Genomic DNA, 27473 nt, shown 5'->3' with positions numbered 1-27473 from the left:
TTGTGGGGACTCAATAAGAGTGCGAGTGGCGTAACCCCTAGAGTCGATCATAGCAAAGGAGTTAAAGGGTCTAGGAAGTTCGGGACATCATGAAATCAAGGAACCTGAAATCATGAAAAGGAAGATCTCCATGAAGTTGTAGAATTGGAAATCCCCAGATTCAGAGGAGAAAATCCGATGAAGCCGTATTTAAAGACAATGGCGGTCAGGAAATCGGATATCTCAAATTGTAGAGATGCAGCGAGTGAGACTGTGCAGGAGCCTTGGAAAGAGGCTCGAGGGTCTGTCAATATCAGTTGGGATGTGAATCTGCAAATGTCTGCAATAAGGAAATATGTCAAGATGAGTGAAAAATGTCGTAAATGTCGGAAATGGAAGTTCAACCCTCTATGGCGTGTCACTGACCACATCCTCATCATTTCCCCGGGTTATACTCATCTCATCTCTCCTCATCTCTCCATCTAATCTCCCTCCTACATCACCCCAATATCCTTTTACCCCGCCATTTCACCATCAACATCCAACATGGCCACTATCGCAACCCCCGCCCACTGTATCGCCGACTTCTGTCTGGTCCCTGTAAGGAAGTCACATGCTGCTATTCACCTCCCCCGACTAACAGCATAACCCCAGATGGGCACCTCCACGCCCTCGGTCTCAGACCAAGTCGCTGACGTCTATCGGATGATCGAAACATGCGGCTTGAAATATGTCATGCATTCCGCAGGCACAACCCTCGGTACGTATGGAGTACATGTCTCGAGGCTATAATACGTACTACACTATGCATAGTATTGTAGTACTACCTCGGCCACTCCGGCCCCATTCCGGTTCCTACTTGTGTAGAACCTGCTCCTCTCATCTCCAACTGTGGGCTGATTTGTCTCTACGGCTGTAACTAAAATCACCGGAGAAAGAGAGAGCTGAGAGCTGACAGGCCCGTGTGACACTATTCCTATACTTACTGACGTTCCTGGTTTTGTAGAAGGACCTTGGGATCGGGTTTCTCAAGTTATCGGACAGGCGCATACGATCCTTCATCAGAAGGGAATTGTTCGGATTCATACTGACATTCGCGTTGGGTCGAGGTGCGTTCATCTGTTTAATGCCTCCATTTCTCATTGCTGATCGTCTTTATTAGGACCGATAAGGTGCAGTCGTTTGAGGACAAGGTGACCAAAGTGCAGCAGTTATTGAAAAAATAGAGGAGTTCAACTCCGAAAGGCAATAAAGGCAATTGACTTTGAATCATCTCATTCGTTAAACTATATGACTAGACTAGATATCCTGAGCTTGGGGGAAATGCTGAAACCTGCCATCACATCCCAATTCCAACCCAAAACGCCTTGCTCTTGAATGGAAGTGTCCTATATCCCTGTGTACCGTCCAGTCAGGGCACAGCCCCATATCGCAGGACTCAAAAGATATCCAAGAAAATACATCCGAACGCTTCAAATGTAAAAAAGCAAAGAAACCGAGGTCAAATCACTCAGCTCAGAAGGAAATTCCCCCACCGAGAAGATTACCCCAGTTCCCACCAGTCCAAATCCAATTTCCCATAGACACCGACGTGCCCGACTTCGCCGATTCCGCAAGCTTAACCAGCGCCTTGAACACATTACTAGTAGACGAGGCATCACTAGTCGAATCCGCCGAAGTCGAGACAGACGTGCGGCCAACCGCATTGGTGACATTATTCAAGGTATCGACAGTATCGATCGCCGGACCACGGTTGAAGAAGTCCACCAAGATATAGGTCGGCTGTCGCCCACTCCACGCCTCCTTGCAAGTTGTCGCCGCAGTGCCCAGGTTGCCCGTTCCGCCGGACGCGGCGTTCGTCGTGGCCACATAGCTGGAGTTCGGGTACTCAACGTCCAGTATCGCGAGGCTGCTCGAGTACAGAAAGTGATTCATCAATGGGAGAAAATTGGCTGCTAGTGCCGATGCGCTGTTGTCTTTGTATGCCGACGGTCGGTCCACCTCGCATGAGAAGTTCGACGGGGAGGATACGTCGTATGGATTCTCCCAGATGTAGCTCCATTCATCCATCAGGTAGGGGTAGGTGGTGCTGGTGTCTAGTGAGGCCACGAAGACGACGAGGCGCTTGCCGTCGTCGATCATGGTTTGGAGGGTTGGCCAGGTGGTCGGGGCGGTGCCTGGGGATGTCGGCTCGTAAGCGTAGTCGGTAATATTGGCTGTTGTGAATTGGGTGTTGAGCTCGGAGGCTGTGGCGTCGTCGGAGTTGACTAGGAGGATTGTGATCACTGTTTGGATGTTAGTTTCCTTTCTAGACGTCGTCGCGGAACTAACTCACCCTCGTTGGGATTATCATCCAACCACGTCTTGATGTCCTTCAGCCAATCGCTCAGCAACCCCGCATCTAGCAGGTCGCAGCTGGAATGGCATAGGCGCCATTGTGAGTTGCTCTTGTGGACTTGGGCTGTTACTAAACGGACACCCGCCGATAGTTGTGTTGGAGTGTCGTAGTACTGGTTGGCAGCTAGCGAGTTGCCAGTATCGGAGTCACGCACAAAAGGACTATCGTGGGCGCCCAGATGTGTAATTTCTCCATAGGACTTGGAGCAGAGATCAGGAGAGTTGTTGCATGCTGTCGTGCGCTTCGTCTGGACCAAAGGGTTCGCAAGGACCATAGGCAGGAATGCCAGAAAGTTGGATACTCGCATAACTGTACACAAATGATGTATTAGATGTACCAATATACTTCAAGATTAGAAAGAAAGATCAAATAGAAATAAGAAATAGAAACACAAAACAAACAGAAAGGAGACACAAGACCTCAAATAAACAAAATATTTGTCTCCAAGGCCGCGTTGCCCTCTCAACTATTCTTAGATCGGTGGAGCAGCAACTGCACTGCCATTGGGCCATTTACACCAATCGACCTCCTCTATTTGTGACATAGCCCACTTGTCTAGGCATAACTATTGTGTACGGTTTTATATATGGTTTTTCTTACTGACCCTGGACGATCAATGTCTCAACTGCGGGGAATGACATACGTGTACGGAGTATGTTGTGCGCAGATTCTCGGATAATATGGGTATTATGATCAATTATTTACGTATTTGCTAATATACAGGCGATTTGCAACTATCATAGTCCTTTAAGCGACAAACGTATACCCGGGGCGCGTCGCTTCGTTCTGCTTGCTCGTGGCGGATTCACCAACTGCTCCAAGTTCTGTTCCATCCCATCGAAGAGAGATGGATCGCCCCAAGCCTGGAACACATCGTTCAACACTTGTTGAAGGGGATACGGGTTACGCCGTCGCAGCATGCGATTCATGCGCCGCGCTGACAGAATATGATGGCTGTAGAGCATGGCCAGCCGGTGGCGAACTGCCTGTGAGATCAATCGCTTGTCAAGACGAAGACCGGATTTTTCTAGCTCTCGAAGAAGAATCAGCCCCCGGACCCATGGAATGAGCTTCTCGTCCGTTTGGGAATTAGGTGGGGGGATCGCAAATTTCGATGCGGTAGTGTCCAATACTCGGAACATGAAGCCCCAAGAGACGATGGCGGCTTGCATTTGGGGGGTAAAGACGAGATCGAGCATACGCCGATCGCGACCGTTTGCCTGCTTGGCGGGATCAAGAGGGGATTTGGAAGATGGAAAATTCGCCCAAGGCTTTTGCTCCGGGCTTTCAGCGTATTGGCGAACGAGCCACTGACAGCAATCTCGGAGTTTATCCCAGTCTGCCCATGCGTCTGCCATACCTAGACGCTTGAGCATCTCAACCCAGAATGCAGCACTGACATACCCTCCCGCGGGAACCACGCGCTTTAGAATTTTGAAGATGAAGATCACTTCATCGACGGCAGACAGGCGTTGACCCGGCGGTGGGCGATGGTTCATTCGCCGAGGGGTGAGAATCTGCTCGGCCATGAAATCCACGCTTTCTTCGCCCAAAGTACGACCACGAAGAGCTAGCTCGTCGGCGACCTTGGATGCCGCGCTCAATTCCCAGGCTGCGATATGCTTCCGAAAGTGGATGTCGTACAGATCTGGTGCGCCCGGGTATAATTCTGTTAACACCGCTAGAGTCATATTGTACAATCGCCAATCCCGGGCCATGTAGTAAGATACCAACAGTGATTCCTGCATACGCTTGTCTTCAAGGGTCTCGGGATGCTGATCGCTGCGGAGGACATCGGAGAGGAGAATGTCGCGGTTCTGAGTTGCAAGTTTCTGGACTAAGCGTGAGAAGACAGTACTTCCTATAGAAATACCGGACTGCTTAAGTATTTTAAGCTTGTCCAGAAGATCTTGATTACCGTGGGCTCTCGTGGCTAGTTCGCGCAATGTCCGGTGGCCGATCTCTGATACGCCGAGCATCTTCAAGCCACCAACGATCATATCGAAATTGAGAGCACGAGTGGCAAACAGTTTAGCACCTATGTCATCTTTGAAGGGTGTTTCGTCTTGCGACCCCTTTTCCTTGGATTTCGGGGCTGTATCTATTGGGCCAGGTTGATCAATCGAAGCTTCGGTATCAAATCGCTTTTTGACATAGCCGCGGAGCCGATTGAACTCTTTCCGTAGCCCGAATTTCTCAACATATTCCAGCAATGGCTGTATTTCCTCGGGGCTTTGTGGGTGATCCTGACGTCGAGCAAGGAAATGATGCATTGAGATCGCTGCTTCGCCGTGGCCTTGCTGCATGAGCACCGCAAGTACAGGGCCATAAAAATTATGCTCGGGCATCGTGGAGCATATGTCTTGGAATGCTTGCAATCCCGGCGACAAGGGCGACCGCTCGAGATCAGCCAAAGTCGCAAATTCCGTGCCAGCCGGAAGAGACGAATGCATTGCAGAGGGAAGTATTTTCAGCACGTCATTTGCTCTGGCTAAATGAGAGCGTTGAAGCTTCTTGTGCCATTCGACTGCACGTTTTGTCAAGCCTTGCTCCAGAAGTCCACCCACCACGCGCTCATACAGCTGTGGCCATCCGTTGCCTTGTTGCTCCCGTAAAATGACAGCATAGTCAAGAACCTCCTTAAGAAAAAGCTCTCGCCTTAATCCCATGTCCACAAAGCTTTGCCAAAAGAAGTCCGCTTGCTCTCCTGCAACTGGGAGCCGTACACCATCCACTCGGACCCTCAACCCTTCCCATATGTCTAGAGTACCATTGTCGCCGTAGTGACGCTGACGGTATCGAAGAAGCTCCTCCCACAGATCGAAATTATTTCGATGCTCTGGATCGTCCACTAATCGCGTTCCAATATCGTTGAGGTGTCCGACGTTCGATTCGAATTCAAGCTTGTCCGGTCGGAGAGACAGAAGTTTGATAGGGCATTGTGTCGTATTATTAGGTGTTTGGCTCTTTACTAGAGGCGTGGGCTCAAGGGTGTTTGGTTCATTCGAGGCCTCAATGTCGTAGATGGGAAAGCTGAATGGCCGTTTCCCTCGGCATGGATCCTCAAGCTGATGCCGGGTGTTATTGTCGGGTTCCTCGAGTAATTCTTGTTTGGCGCTTCGCGAATGACATCGTATACACCGGTACCTGGACTCCAATTGCTCAATTCCGATCGGTGTTGCTGTGAGTGTGTCAAGGATCGAGACGGCGGACGGCCTCTTCAACAGTCGCAGAAGCGCCGGGCGCATGAGTAATTAAGAAAGGAAGGTCGGGAAATCAAATTATCAACGTCAAACATCCTTCTTTGAGCTCCCCACGTCAATCCAAAAAGTTCGTTGTCGAATATTCAAACGTTGATACGCGTCTGGGCACTTTTCTGGCGCTTTTCCCTTTTGGGATGATGACTAGATGCAACGTCTGATTCGATCAGGTGATGCTCAGCACGTGACACGATATCCAGCTCATTCCGGGACCAACTTCACATCCCCATTTCGCCCTCATCGTACCTCACATCCCCGCTCCTTCTTCGCTTACAACCGCGAAAATGTTCCGTGCTACTAGCTCCCGCATGGCTGGGTATGTACTCCCTTCGAATTGCCACAATAATCCCCCGCGCACAAACCCGACTTTGAGAGTGCGCCCATCGAATTTCCTCCCACGATCTTCGGGGTCCAATTACGATTGACGCGGCTGCGGGACCTGTCATCCCACCATTAATTACAATTTATACTGACTGGTTCTGCTTAGCTTCGTGTTCCGTGAGAACCGTGTGCCCTACTACCAGCGTCTCTTCCAGCAACACGATGGCAAGCGCCAATGGTACAAGGTCAGTACCCGCCGGAAGGGGCATATGCCCTCAATGAAGTTTCCGGAAGAACAAGAAACTGACATTGGAATTGTCTCGCAGACCTCCCGCTCCGGCTACGTCATGTACCCCTACCTCATCTCTGTCTACGGCCTCGGTGCTGGTGAGTAGACCCGTCTTCCGATATGAGATCCGGTCGAGGATAGAAACTAATCGTCAATAGCTACCATGTACGCCATGTGCCGCATGGTTCTCGTTAGTCCACCCATCCGCTACTTCTCATACTCTAACGAGAAGCACGAGCGTTCATATGCTAACTTCTTTACAGGGCCACAAGACTTGGTACTAAATTATAGGTCTCAAGACTTAGTCCGGCAGAGACAAATGATGCCATTTCCAGTTTCGTTGGTTATTCAACCTGCGGCATCAGTTGTTTTTTGTATGGTGTATTTCTACTCCAGGAAGGGGTTAGATGGGTTGGCAGCCACGCAGATTTGGAGCTGTACATATGATCAATTCAAGCGCCAATCCCAGAGATGCTGCCGTAAATCATTTCCCTGGTTTCACAGAACTACTCGTTCGGTCTCCTCGCCCAAATTGGGTGGTACTGTTTTTGATAGAATAGAGATGGTTGTGCTGTGACTCGCAACAGCCCGAAGCCGAGCTATCTTAGCTCTTGTTGGTCTAGCTAGACATCCAAGTGGTGATAACACACTGTCTAGGTACTAAGTACAGTATTGCTCACATGTACGGCAGTGGAGAGATATCTTAGTTAACTATTCGGCGAAGGTCGAAATGGATGACTCATTACTTGCCTCGCCCAGGCGGGCTCCAGGCGTACAAGTTCATTCAATAATATCTGCTCAGGACATATATGGAACAAATTGAGTACAGAAAAAGCTCGTAGTGGATGAGGCAGGACGTGCTAAAGACGGTTGTGGGCATCGCAGGATTCAAGCCCGGGGCTCAGGCGCCCCCTCGGCCCGCTTCCATGGGCTCACCCCCGGGTGCCCCGGGCCGCTTTATAATTGATTACTCAGCTGTTTCACAGCCCGGCCAATTTTATGGTCTTACTTCCTCTGGACCACAATATACAATGGCTTTGCTTGTGTGAACCTGTATATCCCTAGAAGCAAGAGCATGCACCAATCATATATATATCTCGATATAGCCTGTCAATTGAGGCACCGAAGTACCCGATCCATGCTCCTATAATGACTGTTCTCTTTGAGAGCATTGAATATAACAATGGAACACGAGAGCTTCGCCTATTCAGAGAGACCCGCTAAGCGGGTTCGTCAAGCCTGTGAGCCCTGCAGGTACCAAACCCCTCAGATTGTTTACAAAGATAGCCGTTAACCAGTTTCCCAGGCGTAAGAAAGCTAAATGCCCCGGAGAGCAGCCGGTCTGTTCTCTGTGTGCCAGGCTACGGCAACAATGCCTATACGCCGATGAAAGGCGTCGGCCACATCCCGAGTTGAGTCCACGACCCAGTGATTCAGACCCTCGAACATCTCGGGTCCTGGTGAGTATTTTTATCTCTCAATGCAAGCCCGAAGAAATTTTATGCAAATACTGATTCCGTCATAGGAAGATAGATTGCGAAGCCTTGAAAGCAAAGTGGGAGAGGTTCTAGATGTACTTGGGTAAGAACATACAGAACCTCTATGTAAGCAATTACTTACTCTTAGAAACATGTTGCAGCTCGAGGAGTGAGCCGCAAATACCCACAGAATCTCTTGTCCCGTCCGTGACATTGTCAATGCGAAGCTCATCGATTACTCTACCACCATGGGAGGAGATTATTCCCATTGCGGAGCTCTATTTGCTATACTGTGACTCTCAGCCTCTACCTCTTTTCTACAGGGATAGCTTTATTTCTACTCTACTAACACGCGAGGCGGAGCTTCTTTTTGCTATATTGGCACTCGCCTTTCGCTTCTCGTACACTCACCACAGCAGGGCCGATTCCACTAGCCTGATCAATGGCTATGCTGAAGTTGCTCGGGGCCTCGTTATGAAAAGAGTCTCAGAAGGGCCAGTGGAGCTTTCGACACTTCAATGTCTTTGTATCTTGAGCTTGGTCGACTTTACGAGTATGAGCCTAGCGTTTCCAACATTTAAACTCGAGCTAATAATATCTCCCAGACGGCAATACACATCGGTCCAGTATCCACAGCAGCTTAGCGATGAATCTTGCACAATGTGCCAATATCGGCCAAGAGCCCCGTTCGTCGACCAGTACCATAGTTCGCGAAGAACGCAGACGCTGCTTCTGGAGTATATGTCTTCTCAAACGACTACACGGCGGCGACTTCCCAATCCCAGACATACCCCAATCCGGAGGCCCTCCATATCCCCAAAGCCCGACACGACCAGCACTCCTCTCTCCGGGAGCATCAACCGCCGAAACACGGCGAAGTGACATGCAAGACGAGGGAATCATTGCATATGTGGTAATGCTGAGCGAAGTGTTCGCACGGACAGCACGGTACGTGCGACTTCACGGGCGTCCAAGCAACGTCCCACCTTGGTCTCCTCATTCCGAATACTCCAAAATTCTCGCTTTACAAATGGACCTCGAGACTCGCATGCCATATCTTCATAGGTTCAAGCCAGCCAACCTCGGGGAACGGTCTCTCGAGGAATTACAGACACATCGTGAATACTGGGGTCCGTGGTTTCTGAATCAATTCATGTATCATACCAGCCTATGTCTACTCAATCATCCATTGCTTCTCTCGCTCAGTCTTCGGAACTTCCGGAGTACCATCCCGGAGATTTTCTTGCAGCACAGCTCAGACTTGATCTCTTCGCATACAACCTGGATCATTCACTTCATCAACTGCTTTGAAGAAAAGTCATTTCTAGTATCAGATCCATTGCTGGGGTACAGTGCCGCCGTTGTCGCTACAATCGAGCTGCAACTCAGTTTCACGGATGATCTGACTATCAGGGAACATAAGCGTGAGAGATTCGCCAAGTGTGTGAAGTTTGTGCAAACCATGGGAGAACGGTGGCCGCACATGGCTCGACTGGTATGGTCCCATCTTCTGGCTCTCTCGGTCAAAACAACAATCTAATAATACCAAAAGGCACATAGATTACAGCGACTAGAAGACGCAGTATCAGCAACCTACCAATCAGACCCAGGCGCGCAAAACCAAAGCCTCCTGATTGACCTATCTCGATTCTGGGAAATCCTCGAATACTCATCCAACAGCGACACGGACTCTGCTCGGCGTCTATTTGGGGATTCACTTTATGTCGGTTCTTCTTCCGCAGGTGGAGAAGTATCTCAGACATCTCCTTTGCCTCCGCCGTTCCGCTTGAGTGTCCAGGAGCAAGATACACCAAATATTCGGTCTCAGTCGTTCGGTACCAATACTGCCTTTCCTAGTCAGGACTACCCAGCAAGCTCTTTGGTCTCGCCGCAGCACTTGACGATGTCTAATGATGAGTTCTCTATTCTTGCCGCCAATTTCTTTTCTCAGGGGCAAGAGTTCCTGCGCAGTGGTGATAACTGGGAGAGTGTTGGGAATTTCTAAGGGCTTGGAACAGCAGACTTCAAATCTTGTGTGTCTCTACATTTTCTTCGATCCTGTGATTGAATAGCTACTAGCCCACGGCATATCATTCATGGTGCATTGCATTATCATACTCGACATTTATCCACATCTCACAATATTAATTATCAACTAGGAAGAGGCCAAAGCGCCCTTGAATTCCTTGACAAAGTTGAACACCTCGGAGAAGGTGTTGTACAACGGCACTGGCGCCACACGGACAACACCCGGCTCCCGCTTGTCACAGATGATACCCGCATTCTGTAGGCGTTCGGACACCTTGTGCAGCAAGCCAGGCTTGAGCAAAACACTCAATTGAGCACCTCGAGCATTGGGGTCTGACGGAGTGATAATATCAAACAGACGAGTCTGCTCGTCGGTATCCTTGAGAAGCAGGAACTCCAAATACGCCGTCAGCTTCACTGACTTTTGGCGTAAATCGGCCATGGAGGTCTGGTCAAAGACGGACAAAGCCGCACAAAGACATGTCAGATCAATGACTGACGGGTTGGACACCTGGAAGCCTCCAGCTCCGGGAATAGGCTTGAACTCTGCTGGTGGTCAGCATATGCTAGAATATGTATCGCGCGACACGAGTAAGAAGAAACTAACTGTTGTCCATCTTGAACCTCACCGATCGGTCACCACCATACCATCCTGTCAAGCGGTGACGGAACTTCGGAGCATCTGGTCCAGCGCTGTAATCGACCTGGCCATGTCTCTCGTGCACAAAAATTCCACCCATTGCGCCGGGCCCGGCATTACCGTACTTGTACGTGCACCAAGCCGCGAAGTCAACGTTCCAATCGTGCAGCTTCAGCTCCACATTTCCATATGCGTGCGCCAGATCCCATCCAACGACGAGGTTCTTTGATTGGGCGTACTTGGTGATTGTGGCGATGTCAAATAGCTGTCCGGTGTAGTATTGGATGCCCGGGAGAAGCAGCAGCGCTGCGCTGTCGGCATGTTCATCGATATAGGACAGGATTTTCTCCGTCGAGATCTCAGATTGACCCTCGTCTGGGCCAATGAGAATCATGTTCTCCTTTGCATCTAGGTCATGCCAAGCAATGTGTGATTCGATCGCATACTATAAACGTGTTAGCGATAGATTATCACCTGCAAACATCATTTTCATTGCAGGTTATCACTCACATGATCACTGGGGAATGCTTTCCAATCCATGAGAATCTTCCGCTTAGTCTCAGTCGGCTTATAGAAGCTTGCGAGCAACAGGTGGAGGTTCGTAGTCAACGTTCCCATGGCTGCGACCTCTTCAGGCGCGGCCCCGACAATGCGGGACATTGAAGCAGCTGCCTGTTCAGACAGTAGCTGCCATTGTTTCAATGGTGAGTCTTCAAGATCGGTAAAATGTCCACAGACACCGATGGACGACCAAGTATCCAACTGAGCCTCCATATACTTCGATACGGCCTTGGGCTGGATACCCAATGAGTTACCGCAAAAGTACGTGCTTGGGTCTGACGACAGACCTGCATGATCTTGTTAAACTAGATTTCGCGTTTCCGCGGGGATATGGTTCTCACCTGGCTTTGCCAGCTTTTTCGTAGCGAGATTCGCCTTGGAGGGAATGATGAATTGGTCGCGGAATCCACGCAGAGGATCCGCCGCATCCAGAGACGCGGCATAATCCTGGGATGCTGCCTCTGCAGGATAGACTGGCTTTGATAATTTACCCGTCATGTTGCCTATAAATGCTCTCGTGAAATGCGTCGAATATGGTAAGTTAAGTCAAGCCGTGAAGATTTTAGTTGCAACCAACAATGAGGGGAAGAGAAGAATAATGAGTGCAGGTTGGAAATGGAATTGCTTTTTATACGGCAAGTAGGGGAGCACCGAATCGGAGACCAGGGACCTTCAAAGGAGCTGGCAATGGTAAACCCGGACGGTGTTCCGCTTCCGCCTCCCCGATCCGCCTCCCTACTGTTTATAAGTGGTTGGCTACTTCCATGGATAACCTATCGTTACATCATGGCTTGACACTCATAACATAAAATATATAGATTTCTTTCTCCTAGGACTATCTGCCATGGATTGTATGCATTAACGCATGAATATTTGCAGATGGCTTGCCATGCAGACCACAACACGACCTAGGACTCTTTGTTAGATTGGCTATCTCAAGTATTTCAATCTGGACCAATGTCGATCTCTAAAAGTGGTAACAGGAAACTAATTTATGCCGCAAGTATGTTGTACTTTTGAAATTATTCGGTGTTGAACCAACGGAGTCATACTAAGCCTATCTGTGGATCACCTCGCACAGTTATAATATCCCGTGGAGAGGCGGAACACGGATATAGATCCGTATATCTTCCGGATTGTATAGATCTTTTGACTAAATGGCCCGGTGCAAGCCGATGCAGTAAGATATTTCAATAATGAGCCCATATACCACTAAGACTATTCTCGCATTATAAACCTAAAAGGCTGTCTTTTCCCTCTGTCTTTCCACGCCAGACGTGCTCTTCCTCCTGAACTAACACTCCTACACAATCCATTATCCACAATGCTGCAATCAACCGATACTGTTCTCAATGACATTTTCGAAAGCTATGCTGAGCAGGGCTTTCTCTCGGATTGTCTTCCGCTGGCCAGACTTGCAAACCCCTATTACGAGGCCTGGGAAGATATAGCCAGCCAACTCCCGAACCTCATCCAAACAAGCCAAATCCGCGAGCACATCGATAATATGCTCGTCTGCACAACTGAGCATCTCAAAACGGAACCAGAATGGCGACGTGCATGTGTTATTATGGGATACCTGGCCCATGCCTATATCTGGGGAGGAGAAACCCCCGAAGACGTAAGCACTCACCACCGTTCAGACAAAGATATCCCTAACATCCAGATAACAGAGACTTCCTCCTTCAATCTCAAGGCCCTTCCTTGAAATATCAGCACACCTCGAACTTCCCGCCTGCGCCACATACGCTAGCCTCACACTGTGGAACTTCATACCTTCCCACCCAGAAGCAGACATCACAGACCCGGACAACCTCCACATTCAAACCTCCTTCACCGGCACAAAAGACGAGGAATGGTTCATGGTGATCTCCGTCGCCGTTGAAGCCAAAGGCATCAAGCTCATCTCGCTGATGCGGGACGCTTTCAAAGCAGTTGCTGCCAACGACGTAGACCTACTCACTGCCCTCTTGTACAGGTTTGCCGATGGCTTATGCGACTTGACATTGACTCTGAAAAGGATGTACGAACATAATAAACCGGCTGTCTTCTTCCACCAGCTTCGGCCGTTCTTGGCTGGAAGTAAGAATATGGGTCACGCTGGTCTTCCCAGGGGTGTGTACTATGATGTTGGTGATAGTGATGGGGTGGAAAGGCCTGAGAATTGGCTCCAGTTGAGTGGTGGGAGTAACGCACAGAGCTCACTGATCCAAGCACTTGATATTTTCCTTGGGATTAGGCACTCTGCAACGGATGGGAAGCAAGCTTGCGGTCCTAGTTTTATCCAGGTAAGAGCATCACAAGATCTTAGTTTTCAGAGTCTCTATCTTGAGACATATGCGAATCAGTACTAACACCAAAGACAGCAAATGCGAGACTACATGCCTGGTCCGCATAGGCGCTTCCTTGAAGAGCTATCTGGTCGAGCTAGTGTTCGTCCGTTCATACTGGAGTCGTCGGTTCAATCGCTTCGGGATGCATACAACGCAGCTGTGAATGAGCTCAAGGCTTTCCGCGATACACACATTCAGATGGTCACACGATACATTGTCATGGCATCGAGACAGCCTAATCCGGTTCAACAGGGAAAAGGCAAAATGAATCTAGCCACGGCTAGCTCTCAAATGAAGGAAGCAGGCGCAAAGACTAAGCTTGCTGGGACTGGTGGCACCGACTTGATACCCTTCCTGAAAAAGACCAGAGATACGGTTCAAGACGCTAAGTGCTAGGTGTTCATATGGACGTGGGATGATTAAACGAACATTTGTGATATAGAATTGTCTTGCAATATTGTAAATTGAGATTGGTTGTTTGCCGCTAGTACTATAGTTCAAAATGACCTTCCTAAATAAAGAATCATGTCGCGAATTATGTAGCGTTGGATACGTCCTGATATCCGACATCAACGACGAGAGGACTGTATTCTTGTGGAATTTCCTCTTTTCCAGGTGAGTAGCAAATCCCCGAGTCAACCTTCCCGCAAACTTGGTATGAATATGGTTTGGATGGGATTCCTAGTGCATTCCTAGGACCCTAAAGCATGGTCTGCAATGTCCCACCTCGTGGATATCGAGAAAAGGGCCCCATGTGAGTGTTAGGAACAAAGCTGCGATGACGCAAATACTCCAGCCTCGTGGTCATAGCCGGCATATAATGCGATAGTGGTGATGAATTTGGTGCAAACAGACAGGTTGTATCGTGTGGTCAAGCGATTATCAAAAGCATAAAGACACGAACTTCGACTGTTCAGAGCAGTAGACAAACTCAAAGTCTCAGCACTTAGGAAATCTGGACCAGGGTGATGAGAATTGTTGGCCAGGCACATTCTGGGTGCCCAAAAGCCAACCACACGGCGATGGCCTGGATTTTTGGCTTAAGAGAAACGTGTAAAGCAATCACCGCTTCTTCGTGTTGGCGGGCACACCCTCACTCTCTCGCAGCTCGGCCAGATACCTCTCCCTCTTGATCAACCGCTCCTTCTCTTCCTTGATCATCTGCTCAACTGTCTGAGTGGCCTCGGCCATGCGATCAAGCTCCTTTCTCTCGGTCATCCGACTGTATGGGTTCCCGGGCGCATCACTCATCGGAATGTCCGCCGTTCTCTGCGCAACCTGCTTGGTATTCTTCCCCTTGCTCTTGCCAAGCTGACCACCAGCAAAGCCTCCGGTAAGTATCTCGTAGAACGGCTCGACGGGCTCATTGAAAATGATCTCTTCGTAGTTCTGGCTGACCACAGTCTCTCGACGCTCCTTCATTCCCTCTGCATCTGGGCCGTAAGGGTGTAGCTTCAGGCTATGCCACAGGGTCTGGGGCTTCTCATTTGACTCGGGCACAAAGTAAAGCTTGATCTGAATTTCGAATTCACCCCAGCCAGTCTCAGAAACTTCGAAGGGCGGATGCTCGATCGAGCGCACATTGTGGGCATATGTCTCATGTAGCTTGAATTGGACTTTCTTTAGCCAGTAGGAGATGTCCTCGCCGTTGATTCCCTGGACGAATATCTCCCACCTGTGGGTGTGATCTGGAGGACAGTCTGGGGGCCTGTTATCGGGATCGAAGGGGTGCGCTATACTGCCAAATACTGTGTTTGTTAGTTTGTGACTGTTGGCGATCATGCGCTTTTTGCGGACATACCAAATGGTCGGAACACCGAGACACCCTGCGAGCGTGTTAGTTAATTTAATTGTAATATTTCTAGAGATTGAAGCATACCCTGACGCGCTTGTTTCCTGTCGCAGACACCATCTTGTAAGTTGTTTGTGGTAGAACCAGATGGGCATGGTTTGTCCAGAGCAGCAAGGGCGCAAGAAAGGCACGGAGGAAGGATAATCCGCCGGGGCTCAAGCCTGACAAGGAGGCGAACGATACCGAACACCAACTTTAGAGTTCTGGTCAAGGAACAATTACCTTGAATTATTTAACTATTTTGCTTATTGAAAAGCTTCATATTGACTTCCTTTGCTCACCCCTAAAGTCTCGATTGCGAGCCTAAATAGCTAGGAATATTGTTCCAATTCTTTAGTGACATCATTGTCCAGAGCTATCCCAAAACTACAGCATGCCGAACAAAAGACTAGTTGTCGCCGGAGGAAGCGGTTTTTTGGGTATGTGATAGCCAGCGCAGAGTATCAATATCATTTCACTAACTAGCTATTCCAGGTTCCAGAATCTGTAAAGCCGCAGCAGCAAGAGGATGGACAGTTACATCGTTAAGGTAGCTTTCCCACCTATTTATGAATCTACGGAAGAGCACGATACTGATAGCTGTCCAGTCGATCTGGTGAGCCCCGGTGGGACACAGTCACCGACTCTCAGGAACGGCCCAGCTGGGCAGGCTCCGTGGAATGGGCCAAGGCCGATATCCTCAAGCCAGAGAGCTACAAGCCACATCTGCATGGTGCATCTGCTGTTGTTCACTCAATGGGCATTCTCTTGGAAGCAGACTACAAGGGAGTTGTGCAAGGGAGAGTGCCAATTCTCAGTGGCCTTCAACGAGCTTTTAGTACATCTAAGCTCGGAAGCCAGAACACTCTGACAAGACAAGAGGGCGAGGCTTTGGAACCAAAGGAGAAAGATAGGCAGCTGACCTATGAGCTGATGAATCGAGATTCGGGTACGTACAAGAGTTCCAAAGTCTGTTTCAAAAGCTAACATGTGTGTGATTTAGCAATTGCACTAGCCCAAGAGTCCGCCAATGAACATGTTCCGACCTTCGTTTACATCTCTGCAGCCGCCGGGGCACCGGTTCTGCCTGCTAGGTACATCAGTACTAAAAGAGAAGCAGAGGCAGCTATCATATCCACTCTCCCGGACCTACGAAGCGTCTTCATACGCCCGGGCTTCATGTACGACTCGAGTCGGAAGTTCACGCTGCCAATTGCAATGGGTGGCTTTGTTGCCTCGGAGTTCAACACATTCCTCGGGAACAGGCTTGGGTTCCTCGGAGCTATGGCCGAAAAGCCCCTCAAAGCCGACGTTGTAAGCGAAGCGGTGGTCGAGGCATTGGAGGACGAGTCCACCAAGGGTGCAGTCGGAACAAAACAGATCGAGGCACTTGCAACAAAAGCCTGGAGAAAGACGATGCTTTAAGTCTGTTGGCTGATCAAGTGACTTATGTTTGTAAACAATGTTTCTTTTTTTGGCAGAGGGGAAAACGCGTGGAATCTCTGCTGGTTGATTGATGTCTTGTCCAAGTACAGCTGTATATCTTGGAACGTCCACTCATGTAAAATATCGCAATCAATCTCACATTTAACTTAAATCATAGTGCCACGTTCGAAGCTGTCCCGAATTTCGGTGGTGTACTAGAGAACTGTTAGCAAAAGATCACACAAAGACAAAGCAAGGGGACACTGACCTTGTTGTAGAAGCGAGCGAGTTTCTGGTTGAACTGCCTGTTCTTCTCGTTGATATATGTCACATCCGCGTCATCATCACCACCACGGCGCTCTTTACGTTTCTTGAGGCGCACTTCCTCTGCCTTCTGGATATCGTTGACCAGTCTGTCAACAGCAGCCCGATCTGGTTTGCTCTCCGTAAAGCCAGTGGAGTCCGCAGTGGAATAGAAGCTACCGTTCTTGTCGATTGCAATCATTTCACCGTCCTCGGTCTCCACGATCTCGAGATCGCCATTGGCCGCGGCTCTCTCGATCGCGGCAAGCTTGTCTTTCTCGTAGGACTCCAAGTTTGGCGCCATTTCTCTCAACTGTCTCTTGTAAATCTTCCGGGCATCTTGAGTGTAGTCTTGGAAAGCCACGTCATCTCGGTGACGTTGTTTCTTCTCCATGCGCCTATCCCACTTCTCCGATTCATCCACTGTCCAGTCCCATGCACGCTTGCGTTCAAAATCCTCGCCTTCAGCTTCCGTGTCCGCTTTAAGGAGGTTGTGGGAGGCGAATGCATGCTTGCGGGACAATGTGTTTAGCAGGGCCGGGTCGGTGGTCAAACGCTGAGACTCAGCTGCAGTCTCTTTTAAGTTGCGTTCCGTTGCATTTTTCTATATGGTATGTCAGTTATGTAAGGGGTTGGTCTGGCCAAGTCTATTGATCCGCGCAAATCATTTTTGGAAGCCACTTACAGCTCGAGCCTGCAAGGCTTTGAACCGATTCATTCTCTCGCGCGCTTTAGATGCAGCGTCATCCTTTGTTTCATCTGTTCGGGTTTCGGCCTTGTCTTCTGAAGTTGCGACAGGAGATTCGCTCGTGTTCTCGGTCGGTTGCTCAATGAACTGCTCTTGGCTCGCCTCGTCCTTGGCAGATTTATCCGCATTTCTGGTTCGAACCATGATTTCCTTGGGTTAATCAATAGGCCAATAGCAGCTATGGACAGAGAGCGGTAATTGTTTTGTTGGCAGCTAGGTTGATAGGAAATGGAAGGTGGTTGAAGATGAAATAAAAGCGCGAATGCGGTCAATTGCCGCCTCCCACACCGCCCTTGATCTGCTGGCGAAACCCCAGACTTCCACCCCTTATCGGGCCGTGTTTATCTTCTCCACATCTTCTGGGATCAGCTTTACTCTAGTCGTCATGGGAGGGCTACACAATCGGTTGTTGCTGCTGCAAGCCAGGCAACGGCTTAACACTGGGAATTTTCTGTCACGGCAATTGGTGCGCAGTCTCTATCCCGCAACGATTAAACGACCACATGACCCATCACCGTCTGAAATGCTTCGATTCGCTTTAAGAGATTCCACTGAGCCAATTTATGACTCGAATGTTAACGAGGTCTTATCTGAATACCTTCGTGGGATTTTTATCACCGAATGGAAGTTGAATACTCCGCCTTCCCCGTTGTGGACCTCCCTCAAAGGGCCTACATCGCGGAACCAAGAGTTGTTGTGGAATTCCAATAGCGACATCGCCGATGTCTCTTCCTTGCGGAGTCTAATTGAGAGATATGTCAACGACAGACATGGAGCAGAGATTTTGCAGACGAATAATTGTTTACCATTACATCACGCTTTGCGACGCTGCCAACGTAACAACACATTGGCAGAAATCCTCTCGGTGCTACGTGACTTGTTTGCAAGGCTGAAGCGTCTCCAGCTTCCCATCCGGCCTGGAATGTACACTATAGCGTTATACTTCGCATCTCTTGATCTTTCGCCTTCTGATCTCAGGTATTTCTTGGATGGCCAACACCACATGGGCGCTCCAGCTCTAAGTCCCAAGGAAAGTCTGCGGATAGTCCGATATTGCTCTGAAGCACTTGACTGCAAAGTTTTTGAAGACCCATACTATGACCCCAATCCCATTCTTGCCGAGATTACAGGCGAAGGAGAATCTGTGACCGAAAGTCGCAATTTGCATGATACCTTATTCTGGACGCAATCTACTGATCAAATCGGCAACCGATTCAATTATGAGACCAAAGCCCAGGATTATATCTGTTTACTTACTAGGCTTGGTAATGATGAAGTGCTTCACAGATGCTGGTCTCATTTCTTGAAGAACATTCAACCTAAGAACTATCAAAGCTGCATCGCTGCCTATCAGGTAGTGTTGGCTCTGGTCCAAAATATTCAGTCCGAAACAGCGGTGAAATGGTTGGAAGATATCTCTCAACATTGTGGTGATAACCTGCCATTCATTGCGAAATTCCCGGACATTCGATTCCTCCTTAATGACCTTATTATAGGCGAGGCACTACCTGACCTAGTGAGGGGAGAGGACTACCTCGAACTACTTAAGTTTTGTCTTGAGGACATGGATCGAAGGATGGGTGTTCAATGGAGCCCTGAGAGTCAAAGTCATTTCAGTACGGCCTTGGACCCAATCTACGGAGCATTTGGTGATCAGCCTTTACCCAAGACTGATAACAAATATGCTGGCTATGATCATGGCGGGCAATTGTATGCAGAGCTTCGCGTTCATGGCTGCTCCAAGTCTCCGGTTGCACTGGCCAGGGTCGTAGATCTGTTGAATGACCACGATGGACAGTCGCAGAATATCATCACTCATCTTGATTACAATGCGGCACGGCTTAATGAATTTCGGTCCAAATTTAAATCTCTGGAACTCCGATGGGTACCAGAACACTCACCGATTGAATTCTCTAACTCCCGGATTCCGGCGATACGTGATTTCTCTGGGCCTATGACCCCATCTACCCTAGGCCTTATTCGGGCTCGTTTGATCATTCATGCAGTTCCTCAAATGGGGATCGACAATTTACATTTGATGCAACTCGGCTGCATGGATATGCGGCATGGTCCAGACCAACCATGGCAGCCATCTGGATATATCGTGGTTTGGGATCGTCATCACAGGGAACTCCTCGGGCTGTATGTTGGGCAGAACACTGGTGTCATTAGCTGTGGAGCACCTTCGGATGGCCCTCTTGGTGCCTTGATGCATCTATCGCTCTCAACCAATCCTGACGAGCGAACATTTTATCCTAGGGGCACGCGCACTCATTCTCGGAACTGCTGGGGTCCTTACTATCTGGATGTAGATCCAAGTGCAGATCTAGAGTATTGAGCGTTTTCCTACAGCTCTGTGAGATATCTATGAAATCATGAAATCATGAAAATGTCTTTTGGACACTGAGATGACTGGATGTTGTTATGAGTGAGCGGTGATGTGCTTCGGCAGAATTCAAATGTACCACAACGTTGTAGTCACCGGGCATATCCTTTTCGGCTACTCTTCCATCTCCAATATCACTTCCATATTCTCAACAAACGGAAACTCTACGATATTCTGCCTCCTCCGACTAGAATCCAACGGAGATCCTACCCATGTACCCTATACCCTATGCCTGATCGGCCTGCTTCCGGCGTCCTCGGAGAGTGACATGCACTGAGATTAATTTTCCCTGCATTAGAGTCAAGCCACCCAAGCCATTTTCAATATCAAGTATTGTCCGTAAGGATGGGGCACACCATCGAAGTCTTGGATGTGCCTGGCCACGAATGGTAATTTGTCGGAATATCTCTTCCTATTCTGGCTTACACTTCTCCCCTGCAGCACACAGTAACCGCAGATCAGCAACGCTCTCGAGGCAGTTATTGCAGGGAACTATAACAGCCAGCGCAGCCACACTTCTACGTGGCGGTGCATACTGAAAAACCTTGACTTGCATAGTTTCTCAGTCGCGCTATATCATAGGACAATTATCAACCACCAAGTACTGCAGTGGGGTCATTGTGATCTGCGTCTAGCCTAAAGTCGACGCATGAGAACTGACCTGGAAGCTCACGGGGCCTTAGTTCCTACACCTGCCAATGAAGTTTCAAACGGTCACCCTTGACAACTCCTGCATTTGCAGGTCGAAGAATTCCAATCCCATTATTGGGACAGATCAATTCTTCCAACATTGCAAAATCTTCACGAATAGTCCACAGCATTGGCAACGCATATGATATATGTAGCCACAATTTACGGATCCATTATATTTACAATAGACTGTATCTAGCGCCTGGGCCCAGTTGAGTCCGACTACCCTTAGTTCGTTCGCCTCAAATTGCAGCTGCCTCGCCGATCGATCTGACAGCAAACGATCATTGCCCCATCCCCAATTGGAACAGGTGTCAAAGTCCGCCCGAAGACCCATAATTTTGGGGGGGTGCAATGGTAAGTGCATTGTCCTGGAATGTTAATTGACCTTGAATTCCAGGAAAGGTATCTCGTGAACTTGCTAGTTTATATGCGTCTGTGTTTCCTCCGAAAGGGCTTACTGCTTACCACTGTCGAAAGTATACTCCGGGACTGCATCATATACCAGGATCAGCCCGCCATCACGGTAAGTCCCAGTGAACACAGCTTCCAGATTCCCTGTTGTGGGGGGAGGGGCAGATCTTTTTTTCTGAAGGATTGCCAAGCAACGGTTGAACGCCAATCACCGCGCCTCACGGCAGCTTCCCAGCTCCAGCCACTTGGGATTTGAAAACCGGGTCGATACCAGCTGGCTGCTCCGAAGGCTTGTCGGTCAGCATCCGGCAAACCTGCTGTTCTGTACTCTATAAAGCGGAGATCTGAGTTTTCTGCTCCAAAGCCCATTACACCGGGGGTACTGTTTATCATTTTCGACGGACTAAGACACGATAGTCCGCCCTATGGTCCAATTCGTGGCCCACTGCGGAGTACTACTCCGTAAACCGGTTCGCAAAAAGGCATCATTCCACGACAAGGACTTTGTCACTTTGCCTCGTTTTTTCGACCCCATTAGCAATATCCTGATAGGTCAAAACTGACAACCCGTATGCCGACACGAGATACTTCAGCGCACCCCGGTTCCCAGGGAAAGCTTTCCAGCTGTACACGCGAGTTCCACAATGCAGAACAGCTTCCACTCATATTCGATTGCCTGACCGTCTTTCAAGAGATCAAAGACCCCGAGTCGGGGACCATTTTTTCTGCCAGGAACAGTGCCAGTCCATTTAGTTCATATAGCTCCTCCACGCACCATTTCCCATGGAGGCACAGCCCACACCTTTGTCCGCAGCAGACGTCTTAGTACTGGTTTCCCCTTCTTGTGGCAAAACCCGCTCGGCCCGTTCCCCCGGCTCTTCCCTTTCTCATCATCGGTGGATACGGCGCCAATCGTAGAGCATCAGTCGAGGATGTGTTTCTACTAGAACAAGAAGAAGTATACTGTTGATGCCATTTGCTATTCGCCCTCGGTCCCTGTCATATTCCAGCCCTCGGGTGATTGGACAGCTCGGGAAACCCGGACAGGGGTGTTTAAATTTTGCGCTGTGCGTGGACGTTTTTTTTCGGTCCCTGAGGAAACCCGGTGGCCAACGAATACCCCCTAGGGAAGTATAGATCCAATCTTACAGGGCCAACGAAGAAAAGGATCATACCCAAGTCGTGTCATGAGGCATTGCTGTTAACCGGCTGCATTCACATGCCGATTATCAGATGCTTTCATTGACCGAATATGTTTATCTTTCCCATCTAACCTATATAATTATATCTGGGACATTGGCTCTGTTCTGGTCGTGATTATCTGATCGCTTTGTGCGTTATATTCAATGCCTCATCTGAAACCAACCCGAATACGGCAATATCTAAACTATAACACAAGGACCAACTGTCGGCACTTGCGCAAATCTCCGATAGATGTCGAGGCCACCGCCACAGCAATGTGGGAATTCCACATCGGAGCGGCCATACATCGAATCGGTCCCCCGCACTCAACACCGCGGCCCGATACCAATGCCCTATCCATACCGACATGAACCTCGACAGACCATACCCCAGAGCACGAGCTATGAGCACCCTATGCACGGGGCGCCCCTTGGCCCAAGGCTTCCTGCCTTGATTGTTCCCGAAAGAAACGCAGATCCACGATATATGCTCTCGTCCGACATTGCCTACCTGAATACACAACATATGTCCCAAACGCTCCCTCTGCGATCCCATCACCAACCTCCTGGAAGCTCTGATGCCCGTGGTTACTACAACCCATACGAAGAGAGAACGTACCCAAGTTCGAGCCATGCCCGTGACTATGATAGTCACCGGAGCTGGACATACGACGTGGAGTCCCAGTAAAGTCCCTCTCTTTTCGTTTCTGTCGATTAAACCACCTCTATCTGTCAGTCATCCGTCCTGATGCGATGTCTTTGGCTTGAGAATTTTGAACAAAATCCTCCTCTCACGTCACATCTGTGACAGGTTACACAAGGCAGGGAGACATTCGATCAAGGGCCACATTCTAACCGCGAAATTCATATAGACACAGCAACAGTTCCACGGCCATGCCCAGCCCCGTCTGGTCAGACAAAAGTGCAGCTACGCACGCATTCAATCCTATACTAGCCAGTACCCACCAAGGTCCGAAACCACAATCCCGAAACGCGAACTACAGAATGCCACATGGCTTCGACAAGCTCCTCCACCATGACCCAGAGCCGCAATCACCATCACCTCCTCCACGACCCAGACGACCATCCACCGAATCCAGATACCATCTCCACATCCGGCAACAGCCCATCGCCGCACGAGCCTGTGGCGCAGGCGACAGAGACCGCCGCCCCGTCGACCCACCTCCAATCGTGCAGATCCTCCTTACCGACTTCGACTCGAACTCCCAGGAAGACCGGGATCTCCTCCAAGACCCCCGCTTCACAGTGGGCTGTCTACTATTCCCCGTCTCACCCTCTTTACCATGGGCCGAGCCAACAGAAACACATCCGCGCGAGCGCGACCAGAATCGAGATCAAGATCGAAATCGCGATAGAGAACGAGAACGAGAACGAGAAAGAGAAACGGACGGCGTTGCCCGTACAGACGACAACTTCTCAACCCCATTACTGTCCGGCAAAGCCTTCATGTCCCCTTTCTACGTCGACGCCGACCCAGACCCCAACTCCGCACCCGCACATCCATCCTCCATAACCGATGCCCATCTAGACAACCCCCCTCACCACGCCTACAACAATGCCGCCTCGCGCCTCCACCAACCAGCTACCTTTTTCATCTTTGCGGATCTCTCGATCCGCTCGGCGGGCCTCTATAGGCTCCAGTTCCGATTGATGAATTGGGGCTCTGTTGAGGATACGGGGCAGTCGATGCCGATTCTTGCGGAGGCGTGGTCTGATCCGTTCCGTGTGTATCCTGCAAAGGATTTTCCGGGGATGAGGGATTCGTCGATTCTTGCCGAGGGGTTGAAAGAGCTTGGGTTTGTAGAGTTGAAGACGAGGGGGCATGGGAAGGGAAAGGGGAAAAAGAGGCGGTGATTGGTTCTTTTCTCTTCTCCTGTTGTGTTGACATTATCATCCTTCGAATATCTTGATTGTTGGTTTGGAGTCTGAATGGCTTTGTCTCGGGTTTGGCACGAGGAAAGGAAATTTGATTCGAGGATGAAACAGGGATTGCGTTCGATTATTTCCTTCGAACATGACGACAGTTCTGGTATCTTACTGGCATTTTGGTTTCTCTTTCTGTCGTTTCAGCTTGGGATACGGGCTATATAGAAGAACAGATATCAACCAAAGGCCCAAAAAGAAACATAAAGAAACATTGCTATGATACATGGTGGAATACAGGCCAAAAAAATTTACAGCAGAGATATAAGTACAACAGCTCTAAACCACCTACGCAAGCTTCAACAGCTTAGGAGGCAGACCAGGGTTGAATGTCCGGTCTTCCCACTTATCCTTCATCTCCGCCAGGCTTTTCTTCGACAACGAGGCCGGAAGACCCTTTCGAGCAGCAAGCTTGTACATCTCACGGCTCTTCTCCATCTCGCCATCCTCGCGAAGGAGCAAGGCCAGGATATACCCAGCCTCGTTGTTCCCTCCATCAAAAGCAAGCTCGTACCAATCCATCGCGAGCTTGCGGTATGTCTTATGATCCTTGGGTTGGTTGAAAAACGTAACAACCCCACTCGCTATAGACTCAAAGGGTTTCAACCAGGCGCTGCGCGCAGCATTAGCATCTTCCCTCTCTTTTGCCTTCCTCTCTGCTTCGGTGGTAAATTGGCCTTGGGAGGTGAGGTAATAAAAATTAGCAATGTAAAAGCTGGCTGCAATATTTCCCCACATTGCAGCGCCACCCATGAACGCCTCGTACGTCTCGTACTTGTTGGGGGCCTCCGTTTCCAACACGGAGATGGCGAAATCAGCCATGGCGATCGGGTCGTGAAACTCCGTGGCGGCTCGCGCAGTGGCCTTCAGGATACCCGCTAGACCCTGTTCCTTTTCAATAGCCACAGCGTACATCCGCCAGGGCGATTCAAATGCGCCCGCTAACGTTATATCCTCCCACAAGGAAGGGCGTTTGCTAGAGGGTTGCAGATATGGCAGAATCTTTCGCTCTAGAAGCTGGGCGGCTTCTGCGTTCTCACCGCGCCAGATGAGCAGTTTGGCATATAGCATAATCGCATGAGGGAATTCGTCTTTAAGAGCCAAGTCTTTGACCTGCGCTATGCCCTCGGTGTTTCGGTAAATGTCCACACCTGGCGTGCTGATATACCGGTTCACGAGGTGAACAATGGCTCGGCGCGAATGTGCTTTTGCGCAGCCGGTCAACGCCCATTGGTAGACGTGGTGGCCTTTTTGAAGATCTGCAAGAAGGATCGAGATTCGATAAATGGCGTCGACATCTATAACAAAGTGCATAATCAGTACAGAACCATTTAATCCGTAGCGTTTCACTGTATACCAATTGAAGTCTGAACTCACCTATTGAGATACTCCGAACAAGACTGGCGGTAGGGACCTGCGAGTGCGATAGCCTGATCAACTGTTCACCCACGGACACGAACGTCGCCAAGTTGACGCCCGGCGGTATGTTACTTTCATAAGCTTCATACATTTTGCGTGCAAATTGCCTGAACTCAGCCAACGTTGGTTCAACGTGCGCAGTAGAGTGTCTATTCCAAAACCCATCACGGTCTATTCTAAATCCATCTTCGGTGACCAACACATGCTCGGGTATCGCATTCTGTCTTCGAACAGATGGTGCTCGGCGAGAAGGCCTGACAGCTGATCGATTTTGAGTGGTGTGGAAGGGTCGTTTCGATGTAGTTGTGTTGCTATTGGTGACAGCTCGAGTGGTGCAAACTTGCGCGCCGTGGTGACGCAAGACATGGGCTTTTGGAGAGAGAACTTGATGTAATCGACACCATTGTAACGGCAAAATCAATGGTCTGGCCATGAAAACGAGTGAGGGAAATCGTGGGGGTGGTAGGGTGAGGGGAGGTTTTCTCTGAAGTTTTGGAGTTCGGGAACTTCACCAAACTGCTCCGACATTTAGATCTACCAACCTGACGATACGCCAGAGTAGTATTTAAAGATATTTACTGATTTTAAAGATAATAGAATAGCATTGATATGCTAAATGCATCAATTAACCAAACAAACCCTCTGTACCAGACGGTCTCAGAACACAATGCGTATAATGTACATTTTGCCTTGATCTGCCAGGCCAAACACAATAAATGCTCAACAAGATCTCTCAAAAGCAAGAATTTAAAGAGATAAAGAGAGAGGAAAAGACCAAAGCAACAACATCCTCCCCGACTCTCTTCCCAATCTATCCGCTCCCCGTGCCTAAATAATAACACAGCTTCTACTCCATAGTCGCCTTGGCTCCGATCGCCTTGAACGTCGCAATGAGCTTCTCCGCCTCCTCCTTGGGCACAGACTCCTTCAGAATCTTTGGTGCAGACTCGACGAACTTCTTGCTGTCCACCAGCGACAGGCCAAGCATGGTCTTAATCTCCTTGATGACCTTAGGCTTGGAGGTAGGCTCGAAGGACTCGAGCTTCAGGTTGAACAGCGTCTTCTCGGCAGCGGCGGGAGCAGCCTCCTCCTCCTCAACAGCAGCAGCGGCCGCACCGGAGGCACCACCAGCGGCCATAGCGAAGCCGCCAACGGGAAGGTCGGGGATGTTCAGGCGAGTCTGTGCAAACATTTTGATTAGCAATAGTTCGGACATTTATGTCAATTGAGTAAAAGGATGATGTAGATAGAAAGGTATGCACGGTCCGCATATCCTGCTTAGAAACCAATCGATTATGTGTAGTTTGTCGAACGCACCTTCAAGCTAGACACCAGGTCGGCAGTCTCGAGCAGCGTCAATGTGCTGATCTGGTCGACAATCTGGGAGATCTTGGGGTTGGTAGCAGCAGCAGGGGCTGCCTGGGTGGATTCGCATCGTCGGCTGCTGGGTGTGCGACGGGCTGTGAGGTATGTAGCGGAGGCCCCGATGCGCAGGGAGGACGGGCGGACGGAGCCGGAGAGCTGTCTAGCACAGCGGGCTGCGACCTGGGTGGAGAAGGACATGGCGGAGGTGAGAAAGAGGCGGGAAGCTCGAGAGAAAGGAAAATTAGACGAAAGTGGTGGGGATTGGAATCGCGGCTCGTCGATACTAATGCCGAAAGGAAACACTCGAGGAAAATCTGGGAGTGGCACGTGATGTATAGTGCCTCAGGCATCCTTGTCTATCTAGCAGGCAAACAGGGCCGAAGCACCAAACGTATGATCACTCACGATATTCTTGTATGAGTTCTTTCATTATAAGATATCTTTGTAGTAATATAGAAGGAGAGCAGAGCAAAGAAAAAA

The 27473-nt window shown here is 49.6% G+C and overlaps 14 protein-coding genes across 14 annotated transcripts; 7 read left to right on the top strand and 7 right to left on the bottom strand.

The window, feature by feature from the left end:
• Window positions 1-525: 525 nt before the first annotated feature.
• Window positions 526-1205, top strand: LCP9604111_7655 (thiamine-binding protein; the record flags this gene model as incomplete). Its single annotated transcript, XM_039075711.1, has 4 exons — window positions 526-579; window positions 634-739; window positions 986-1088; window positions 1142-1205. The coding sequence occupies 4 exons, from the start codon at window positions 526-528 to the stop codon at window positions 1203-1205; spliced, it is 327 nt and encodes a 108-aa protein (XP_038926270.1).
• Window positions 1206-1494: 289 nt separating this feature from the next.
• LCP9604111_7654 (uncharacterized protein) lies at window positions 1495-2684 on the bottom strand (the record flags this gene model as incomplete). Its single annotated transcript, XM_039075710.1, has 2 exons — window positions 1495-2264; window positions 2315-2684. 2 exons carry the CDS (start codon window positions 2682-2684, stop codon window positions 1495-1497), a joined length of 1140 nt encoding a protein of 379 aa, XP_038926269.1.
• A 430-nt stretch (window positions 2685-3114) lies between these two features.
• Window positions 3115-5625, bottom strand: LCP9604111_7653 (uncharacterized protein; the record flags this gene model as incomplete). The annotated part of the gene is made up of 1 exon (XM_039075709.1): window positions 3115-5625. One exon carries the CDS (start codon window positions 5623-5625, stop codon window positions 3115-3117), a length of 2511 nt encoding a protein of 836 aa, XP_038926268.1.
• Window positions 5626-5921: 296 nt separating this feature from the next.
• LCP9604111_7652 (cytochrome c oxidase subunit 7) lies at window positions 5922-6531 on the top strand (the record flags this gene model as incomplete). Its single annotated transcript, XM_039075708.1, has 5 exons — window positions 5922-5953; window positions 6125-6203; window positions 6285-6345; window positions 6406-6437; window positions 6511-6531. The coding sequence occupies 5 exons, from the start codon at window positions 5922-5924 to the stop codon at window positions 6529-6531; spliced, it is 225 nt and encodes a 74-aa protein (XP_038926267.1).
• Window positions 6532-7430: 899 nt separating this feature from the next.
• Window positions 7431-9730, top strand: LCP9604111_7651 (transcriptional regulator family TF; the record flags this gene model as incomplete). Its single annotated transcript, XM_039075707.1, has 6 exons — window positions 7431-7501; window positions 7554-7707; window positions 7773-7828; window positions 7887-8278; window positions 8331-9220; window positions 9278-9730. 6 exons carry the CDS (start codon window positions 7431-7433, stop codon window positions 9728-9730), a joined length of 2016 nt encoding a protein of 671 aa, XP_038926266.1.
• A 150-nt stretch (window positions 9731-9880) lies between these two features.
• LCP9604111_7650 (uncharacterized protein) lies at window positions 9881-11452 on the bottom strand (the record flags this gene model as incomplete). Its single annotated transcript, XM_039075706.1, has 4 exons — window positions 9881-10299; window positions 10361-10838; window positions 10904-11241; window positions 11296-11452. The coding sequence occupies 4 exons, from the start codon at window positions 11450-11452 to the stop codon at window positions 9881-9883; spliced, it is 1392 nt and encodes a 463-aa protein (XP_038926265.1).
• Window positions 11453-12278: 826 nt separating this feature from the next.
• Window positions 12279-13683, top strand: LCP9604111_7649 (indoleamine 2,3-dioxygenase; the record flags this gene model as incomplete). The annotated part of the gene is made up of 3 exons (XM_039075704.1): window positions 12279-12575; window positions 12628-13242; window positions 13321-13683. 3 exons carry the CDS (start codon window positions 12279-12281, stop codon window positions 13681-13683), a joined length of 1275 nt encoding a protein of 424 aa, XP_038926264.1.
• Window positions 13684-14349: 666 nt separating this feature from the next.
• yaf9 (YEATS domain-containing protein YAF9) lies at window positions 14350-15199 on the bottom strand (the record flags this gene model as incomplete). The annotated part of the gene is made up of 3 exons (XM_039075703.1): window positions 14350-15035; window positions 15089-15113; window positions 15167-15199. 3 exons carry the CDS (start codon window positions 15197-15199, stop codon window positions 14350-14352), a joined length of 744 nt encoding a protein of 247 aa, XP_038926263.1.
• Window positions 15200-15512: 313 nt separating this feature from the next.
• Window positions 15513-16543, top strand: horA (ubiquinone biosynthesis protein COQ11; the record flags this gene model as incomplete). The annotated part of the gene is made up of 4 exons (XM_039075702.1): window positions 15513-15558; window positions 15614-15668; window positions 15727-16067; window positions 16122-16543. 4 exons carry the CDS (start codon window positions 15513-15515, stop codon window positions 16541-16543), a joined length of 864 nt encoding a protein of 287 aa, XP_038926262.1.
• A 167-nt stretch (window positions 16544-16710) lies between these two features.
• LCP9604111_7646 (pre-mRNA-splicing factor SYF2) lies at window positions 16711-17738 on the bottom strand (the record flags this gene model as incomplete). The annotated part of the gene is made up of 3 exons (XM_039075701.1): window positions 16711-16758; window positions 16812-17450; window positions 17532-17738. 3 exons carry the CDS (start codon window positions 17736-17738, stop codon window positions 16711-16713), a joined length of 894 nt encoding a protein of 297 aa, XP_038926261.1.
• A 241-nt stretch (window positions 17739-17979) lies between these two features.
• LCP9604111_7645 (uncharacterized protein) lies at window positions 17980-19932 on the top strand (the record flags this gene model as incomplete). The annotated part of the gene is made up of 1 exon (XM_039075700.1): window positions 17980-19932. One exon carries the CDS (start codon window positions 17980-17982, stop codon window positions 19930-19932), a length of 1953 nt encoding a protein of 650 aa, XP_038926260.1.
• Window positions 19933-22680: 2748 nt separating this feature from the next.
• On the top strand, window positions 22681-24140 carry LCP9604111_7644 (velvet factor family protein; the record flags this gene model as incomplete). Its single annotated transcript, XM_039075699.1, has 2 exons — window positions 22681-22949; window positions 23138-24140. The coding sequence occupies 2 exons, from the start codon at window positions 22681-22683 to the stop codon at window positions 24138-24140; spliced, it is 1272 nt and encodes a 423-aa protein (XP_038926259.1).
• A 357-nt stretch (window positions 24141-24497) lies between these two features.
• On the bottom strand, window positions 24498-25719 carry LCP9604111_7643 (uncharacterized protein; the record flags this gene model as incomplete). The annotated part of the gene is made up of 2 exons (XM_039075698.1): window positions 24498-25507; window positions 25587-25719. 2 exons carry the CDS (start codon window positions 25717-25719, stop codon window positions 24498-24500), a joined length of 1143 nt encoding a protein of 380 aa, XP_038926258.1.
• Window positions 25720-26475: 756 nt separating this feature from the next.
• Window positions 26476-27191, bottom strand: LCP9604111_7642 (mitochondrial 54S ribosomal protein bL12m; the record flags this gene model as incomplete). Its single annotated transcript, XM_039075697.1, has 2 exons — window positions 26476-26808; window positions 26946-27191. The coding sequence occupies 2 exons, from the start codon at window positions 27189-27191 to the stop codon at window positions 26476-26478; spliced, it is 579 nt and encodes a 192-aa protein (XP_038926257.1).
• Between the last annotated feature and the right edge of the window lie 282 nt (window positions 27192-27473).

Source organism: Penicillium roqueforti (genome assembly GCF_015533775.1).
Source record: "Penicillium roqueforti strain LCP96 04111 chromosome Unknown scaffold_25, whole genome shotgun sequence".
In the NCBI taxonomy this organism is placed as follows: Eukaryota; Fungi; Ascomycota; class Eurotiomycetes; order Eurotiales; family Aspergillaceae; genus Penicillium; species Penicillium roqueforti.
This window is presented reverse-complemented; position numbering and strand designations above follow the sequence as displayed.